Source organism: Pelmatolapia mariae, linkage group LG7, assembly GCF_036321145.2.
Source record: "Pelmatolapia mariae isolate MD_Pm_ZW linkage group LG7, Pm_UMD_F_2, whole genome shotgun sequence".
NCBI lineage: Eukaryota > Metazoa > Chordata > Actinopteri > Cichliformes > Cichlidae > Pelmatolapia > Pelmatolapia mariae.
In genome coordinates, this window is record NC_086233.1 from 37841413 (window position 1) to 37849383 (window position 7971).

At 39.9% G+C, this 7971-nt stretch overlaps 1 protein-coding gene across 5 annotated transcripts in view; it reads right to left on the reverse strand.

The window, feature by feature from the left end:
- Positions 1 to 7434, reverse strand: part of ptprz1a (protein tyrosine phosphatase receptor type Z1a) — a 102143-nt gene extending 94709 nt beyond the window's left edge. For all 5 annotated transcript variants that reach the window (XR_010094354.1, XR_010094355.1, XM_063478996.1 and 2 more), the window contains exon 1: positions 7175 to 7434. Coding sequence is in view for 3 of the 5 variants with exons in the window: in XM_063478996.1 (XP_063335066.1) it covers positions 7175 to 7235 (61 nt within the window). In the remaining 2 variants the exon portion in view is untranslated. The remainder of the gene's footprint in view (positions 1 to 7174) is intronic.
- Between the last annotated feature and the right edge of the window lie 537 nt (positions 7435 to 7971).

Sequence of the window (7971 nt, forward strand, 5' to 3'; positions counted from 1 at the left end):
TGACCTAATGGAAAACTTTGAAAACCATGGCAAACCTGGGAAGTCGATCTGAGTAGGTAGTATTGGAAAAGTGTTTTCCCCTCACTAATGCCTCTCCTCAGCTATCTCTGTATACTGTTCAGTTGTTCTTTGTTTCCTCACTCAAAAGGCTCTCCTATTCTGCTTAAGGACACCCTTGATGTCAAGAATCTGATGTATAGTCCTGGTGGGTACACCATTATCTGTACAGAAATTAATGTAGTCTATTACACAATCCACCAGACAATCAATGTCCCCTCCATGGTCATCACAAAGCAATCCCTACATTGTTGCATCAAAATAGTCCTTCAGAGGTTTCCTTTACACAATATGGATGAAAGCTCCCTGTGTTCTAAACGTTTATACACAGGAGAGATGAGCTATATGCATCTTTTGTGTAGTAAGTCAGTGTTTTATCGTCTCTGGTGGGACATGTAACACACTAGCTGAATGAGGGTAGAGTGATCCAAAGAGGTGTGATTATACTCAGGAAGAGGAAATGGGGTTACATTATCTCCAGTTTACTAGTGACAGAATGGAGAACATCACAAACTATATCTAGATTTCCCTTCGTAGGTAGTAGTCTCATGCTATTGCCTAATAGCTCAATATCTCTGCTGGTGACTTTGTCTTTAATGGTGATGTGCCCGCTGTTACATCATCTTCAGCATGTAACTGCTCAGCTGTAATAGTTCTACTTTTTCCCCTCCAGGCTTTCAAATTCAAAGGGATTTTGAACCCATTTTCTGTCACTCAAAAATAGTGATGAAAGTTGTGAATGGGCGTAACTAGTGTGTCTGAATAAGCCCAACGAGATGTTTTCCCTTCCGCATTAGTAACATTATACTGTTCTCTGTCCTATAACACAGTGCAAGACATGGTTTTGGTGTCTATGTCATGCAACCCATAGCTTCAGGGACTTATGGAATGTGAGAACATGTTGCCATTATTGTGCTGTCCTTGCAATTTAAAATTCAGCTCGTTGAGAGATGAAATGATATCTTCCAAACAGGAAAATTTGAGAAGTCAGTCATCAATGAACAAATCAACAAAAGGGGAGGCGTGTGGGGCTGCTTCTCAAATATAAAACATGAAGAACTCTGCCTGTGGAGAGTCAGCACACCTCTGGATGAAACAGTTAAGTGTATGTATGTGACTCTCTATCCCACTACATTGTTGTTTTGTAATGCCAGGCAACTTTTTTTTTCACCGTCTACTGAACATCTAGTGTTGGTCTCTGTAAAATGAGGTTGTTGTGGACGTTGTTTCAATGTCAAACTTCAACTCAAACTTCTATAGGCACTGTAGTCCCATGTTTCCAGAGAGTGGGCAGCATGGTTTCTGTACAGAAACAGTTATGTGTGAAGGAATGCAGCGTAATCAGTGGAGACCTCCAAGATGGCACGGGCTCTTAAACTAAAACAAAAGTAAGCAGCTGCATGGTGGATTTCAGCAGCAGATTGAGCAGAAATGTCCCCAGCTTCTCACAGGCAGTTTGCAAAATGTGTGCTCTGACAAAGACTGTCGAGCAGATAGTCCAGTTCATACATAAACACTTTTACAAACTTCTCGTACTTTCCATCACAACTTCTCCCAGTCCTGTGTAGTGATGGGTACCGGTATCTGGTGCCATTATGGCACCGGTTCTTACATAAACGGTAGTAACCAGACCGAAAAGCAGCGCACATTTCGGTGCTTTATTTCGGTGCTTTTTTTTCCTGAGATGTCATACACTTTGGATTCTAGCCAATCATTTTACCTTTGCAAGGATAGTAGGCGGGCCCAGGTACGTACGTTCTTTTAGAGCAGAGCTACAGATTAAAAATGCCCAAGGCGAAGCAGTCAAAAGTCTGGCTGTACTTCACAGCAACAGATGCAAACTCAGCAGCCTGCAACAAGTGCTTTAAGATGATACTGTGCAAAGGAGGTAACACCTCGAATCTGATGAAACACCTGGCGACGCATAGCGTTTTTTTAAAAGCCGAGAAATGCACCGTATTTGATAGCTTGCTGCGAGACCTCACACCGAGCACATCTACTGCGGGTGGGTTGCCTGTTATCGGACCTGGAGTTAGCAACATCCCCCACAAACCCGAAGAGGAGAGTCCTGGCCCCTAGCCCTGCCAATGTAGCAGCCGTTCTGCTCTGGGTGAGTCGCTTAATGTTGTTCGTGTGTAATTTACGTTGAGTAGGCTAACCACGTTATTACATTAATGCATGTAAGGTGAACTAGCAAACACCGTCGTAGTTACATGCGGCTGCCTTCTTGTTTGATGGCAGATACTCCCTTCACCCTGGCCAAAAAGGCTAAAATGACCAAAGAAAAAGTGGAAAACAGTTAAACATGAGAGGTTTTTGGACAAAGTGTGTGTTCTCCATTCTTTAAGCACCGGTTCGAGCACCGTTTAAGCACCGGCACCGTTTCAAAAGTACCGGTTTGGCACCGGTATCAGATAAAACCTAAACGATACCCATCCCTAGTCCTGCGACCGATCACAACCACATTCACTTCCTCTTTCTAAGCTCTTCACAGTAAAACAGGATACTGCTCTTTTAAACTTATTAAACACATTGTACTCCTTTTAAAATAATTTTTATAAGAATTCTAAATACTAAATATCATTATTATTTTTACATTTTAACATGGATTTCAACACATTTAAAAAAAACTTAAAAAAAAAAATCACAGTTTTAACCTGGTTACAGTTGATTAATTGAAATAAATAAGCCAGTTAAAGAAAAACTGAAAAAATGTAAATAACAAAAAATAAATAAATACCCACATGTACTGAGTAAACCAATAGGCTAACACATAATAAACTTTGTTTGTTTATAAATAATCTCTATTCATATGTATCATGTTGATAACAAAAAATGTTGATATTTGTAAAAAATAAAACAAAAAAGATTTATTTATCATGTAAATTTCCTGCACCTGTCATAGATGTCCACATGACATCTAAAAAAAAAATGACCCAAAGTCCAAGTTGGGTCATGGTTGGACATCCAAATTGTGGACCAAGTTTGCACATTGTATAAATGTCCAGGATTGGTCATGGACCAATGGACCTGCACATCCGACGTCCAATCTTTACTGGGATATTATAAACGTTGTATACTGTGCAGTGCAGTGAGGACAGCTCAGACATTGGAGAAACGAAACAGCGGCTCCACATGGGACAACATAGAAGAGCCACCTTGACAGGACAAGACTCAGCTGTACAGCTGCATCTAAAGGTCAAAGATCACTTGTTCAAGGATGACAATGTTCACATTTTGGACAGAATACAGACGGTTTGAAAGAGGCCATCTATATCCACTGTGAATGACCATCTTTGAACATTTTTGAGAGGGTGACATCAACTGTCTGCCACCTACAATGCAGTTTTAAGATCCCTTCCCAGGCGCATTAACCCCCACTCATATCTTGTGTCAGGTGATCACAATAGGTCACATGATAGGGTGAGGCAAGGTCTCACAGTGGTTTCACCCAAAACCTCTGCTGATAATAACTTGTGCCAATAACTTTTTTCCACACCTTGGCTAATATGATGAGGCACATGATCAATATTGGGTCAACGATCAGGACACGACAGGACAACTCCCACTAGGGTTTAAATACCTCGGAATCCACCATTTGGTTTTAGAACTAAAGAAGCTTCTTAAATGAGAGGTGAAACATCTTCAAGACACTTAAAGAAGTTCAGTCACTTTCTTTTCAAGCTCCTTAGACTATCATGATCTGGACAACTGAAAACCTACACAGACACATATTGTAAATAGAATATGTGTTTGTAAATCGACGTATTCTGTTTTACTCACATTTTTCACAGCCTTTCACATTTTTAACAGTTTTGTTATTTTATTTGTTTCATAAGAGCAGAAAGAGACAAACATATATGTGGCTTTCCTCAGCATTTTTGCCAAGACATATTTTATAGTCCACAAAAGTGGACTACAAAGTGAGGCTGGAGAACCAAAATACACAGTGGGATTTGCTGGGGCCGTTAAAGTTTAACAAAGGAAGAAGAGCTGCTTAACCTGTGCTCTATCACTCTGCGAGCCTACAATCTTGTGGTACTGGAGGGCAAATGTGTGCATTTACTCTTTACTTTATCCCCCACTCCTAACAAAATGTGCTTTCACACTTCAGCACCAGCTTCACAGTGTGACAGTGCCCTCTCGTCCTCACCACCACTCGGACAAATTACACTGCCATCGTGAATCACACTTCCCCACCTCCCCATCCCCTGTAAAAAAAAAACTAAAAAAAACACCCATTACCCTCTTCTGTTCTGTGTTGCTCTGCACCCCATCGTTCCACCTCATTCTACCCCTTAGACCTCTCTTCTGTATGTCATTGCCCCCTTTCCTGCTATTTCAAAACAAATCTCCCCTCTCACAGCATAATTCACTGGGCTGAGCTCGACCAACTGGCCTCCTCAGCTGACCTCCACCAAATACCCGTCTGCTTGTTTCCCCAAATAACCCCAGCCACCATTCAGCCAAGGGCCCATGGAAAGAAAAGAGGGGAGACTCAGGAGGATTTAAACCGATGGCTTCTCTGTATGCCCGAGTTAACACTTAATACCACCTAATCTGGTCATCAAATATCCCCGCTGTCACAACTGGAAATCTGCTCTTTTTATCCCCTCTCCAGACTACCAGTTGGGAAGCAAAGGATGTCTTCCCAGTCTCCCTAAGCAACACTGGACAGATATCAAGGGATAAAATAAATAGGGGGGAAAAACATTAATGTAAAGAAGAAAGATAAACAGGAGGTAGTCTGTGGTGATCATTTACGTCTTTCCTGAAAGAAAGAACAGAATCTAGGCTTTTATAGAATATTTGATTGTTAAACTTAAGTTGAATCAAAACACCAGCATTTTCCACACACCAACTTTACACTGATTGGCCATTGAAGTTGATACACTAACTCAGTAAATAAAAGTCTATAGCACTAACGCATTTGTTTTCATACAAAATGTGAGCACAGACTAAAAACAGCATTTATTTTAGCCAGAAGTGAGCATCTTCACTGTGTGTGATGAGTATCATTTCCACAGCTTCCTCCTCCATGTGCCTTAGTGTCAGACAGGCTGACTGTGACCGCCATCTGTCAGCAGACTCCCTGTTAGACAATAAGTGGGCAGGAGATTCTATGAGCCCAGACACAGTAGGGCACGGGGCTAGCACTGCCCATTCAAAAGTATCTTATGGGAGGACAGATGGTGCTGAGTTTTCTCCTTGTACATCTTTTCTTCCACCATTCCTGTGCTGCCTTCTCAGAAAGCTAAAATGTCTTTTTGTGCCCTGACATGTCATCATAGCTACATTTTAAAACATGCTCTTCCAGAATTTAAATTTAAGGGAAAAAAAACTAATTAATTTCCAATGACTTTTTAAAGCTCCATAACCCTGCAGGACCTACCAGTGTGTCCATTAGTACCAAAAAACAAAACAAAATACCCCCCACAGGAATAGTAAATTCTAGTAGATTTTAAAGTTTGCAGAGGTACCAATATAACGCAAGACATTTTTGTATTTTTTATGAATTTTTTTTATGAAAACAGTAATCATAGAAGCTGTAAATTGGCTCTAATATATTGACTTATATTGAAATATAGTGCAGCATTAAGCAACTTAGAATTTGCACCATGTCCCGGTACTTCCTGGGACATGGTGCAAGAAACAAACTCCTTTTGGGGAGACAAGAAGACCAGAAGAAGGACCAATTTATCAGTCTTTTTTAAGTGTTGAAAGAACAGCTACTAAACACGGAGGAATTGATTCTAGGGTTCAGCAAATAACTTGAAAGACAACATTGCCTGCAGTGGATGGTCATGTAAAATGATTCAAGTGCCAGAAGAGCTACTAAATGCTACTAACAGCAAGACCAAATGAAAATCAATAAACAAACACTGGCTGTGAGTTACTTCTTTTTAATGACCTTGCTAATATTTTAAGACAATATATAATTTTTACTCATATTTATAGGATAGCCACATCTAACCCATCTAAAGCATTGGGAGCAGTGGGCCAGCACTGTGCAATGCCTAGGGACCAACTCCAGTTGTAAGCCTGCCCCTTTCTCAAAGTAATGTTGAAAAAATAAGTTTTCATATTTTCTTCTGGTAGAAAAAATTAGACTTCTTGAAGGAAAGGAGCACAAGCATGATTAGAACATGCAAACTCAACACAGAAGGATCCTACACGGGTCTGGACACGCTTACTATGAGGCAACAGTACACCAACAGTGTGCCATCAGAACACCATCTTACTGCATTTTAAATGCAGTTGTAAAATCCCACCTCAAAAGTTCATGGACCTTGAGATATTACAACAAGCTTTTAAAACTACCTGCCTGGAACTTCTAGACTCCCTGAGTTCCTCTGGTGGAAAGACGAATATAGATCTGCCAACTAACTTGCCAGTTAAGTATAGTTTTTGCGTGCGAGTAGACTGAAACAGTTAAACCTAAACATTTATGATGATTGCACTTTCCCACGGCATCAGTCAAAAAATAAATCAATAAATAATACATAAATAAAAATTGGAAACGTCTCCATAGCCACAGAAACTAACAGCTACAAAACTAAAAGTCACATCTCTGATATAAACATCATATTTTAAAATAATGCAGGTATGTACATGAGTTTTATGAATTATATATATATAAGTAATGTGTTACTGGGTTTCAATTGCTCTTGTTTATAAATACAGAGCGTCTGACACTCTTAATAAACCAGTTAGACCGTGTCCAGACCTCTCTTTTCATGCTTGACAGCTCCAGTTTAGAATTTATGTGTGACACTCTATGCCTCAGAACATTTTAATCTGAGATCCCACTGAGTAATTAAGAAAAGAAGTGTGTGTGTGGCATCTCAGCCACAGTTAGGAAAATGAGTTCATAAATATATATAGACCAGACGAAAAAAATTCTAATGCTAACAAAATACAAAGACTACAAATAGACTTTTTTCGTTGTTTTTTTTTTTTTTGTTTTTTGTTTTTTTGAGAGAGCGTACTGCTCAACTTACCTGAAGCTAGTGATCACCTAAAAGTTGGCGCAGCAAGTAAAAGGCCACCGCACTTTTGAAGCACTATTAACTGTTTCTGTGAATAACACACTAACATTAATTACAACATGCCTTACCTTGTTGGCAGATAAGGATAAAGTGTGCAGCCAGTAGCAGCCAGAAGCCTGTAGTCTCCATGTTGGTGGAAAATACTCGTAAATGCGGAAAATAAACAATGTAGTGTTTTTATGCTGAGCGAGAGAGAGTTGGTCCACGACCCTCACAGCTCCATATTGTACTATGCAGGTTGTGAGTTGGCTATTTACGTATGTGTAGTACAGTTCGCAGGTCCCAGTGTGCGACGCCGTTTCGCTCTGTCCGTTGTTCTTCACGCAGTCTGGCTGACTGGAGAGGAGCGGCCACACCGAGGCGGTGCGCCGCCCACATTTCACTGGCTCAATTCCTCCACACGACCATTAATAGAGACAGTGGCAATTACACGACTTCATTCAGCCGTTAATTTTGTATTTATTAATTGATATTTGTGTCAGGGTAGAATTAAAAACATTTTAAAGTTTGGTTTGGTTGGGGAGAAAGATTAAGAAGAAGTGAAAGTAATAAGGATATGAAACAAGAGAGAAGAAAATGAAAAAATAAATAAGTCGATTTAATCTAATTATTATATCATTTGATCTAGTTATTTAAGAATTTGTGTGTTTGCATTTAAGTGAAATATTAGGAGGGAAAACTATGTTTAGTAAAAATTATATGATAGGGTTGATGAGTAAGCTGGATAGATTGTTCTTGGGATCCCTAAAACCTGCTGAGACCTGTCCTATTGCCTATACAAGTGCACTTCAGGCATAAGTGGTCTGTCTAGCATTTAATTGGCTGATCAAGGGACTTCAAACCTCTTTGTGAATTATCTGATTTT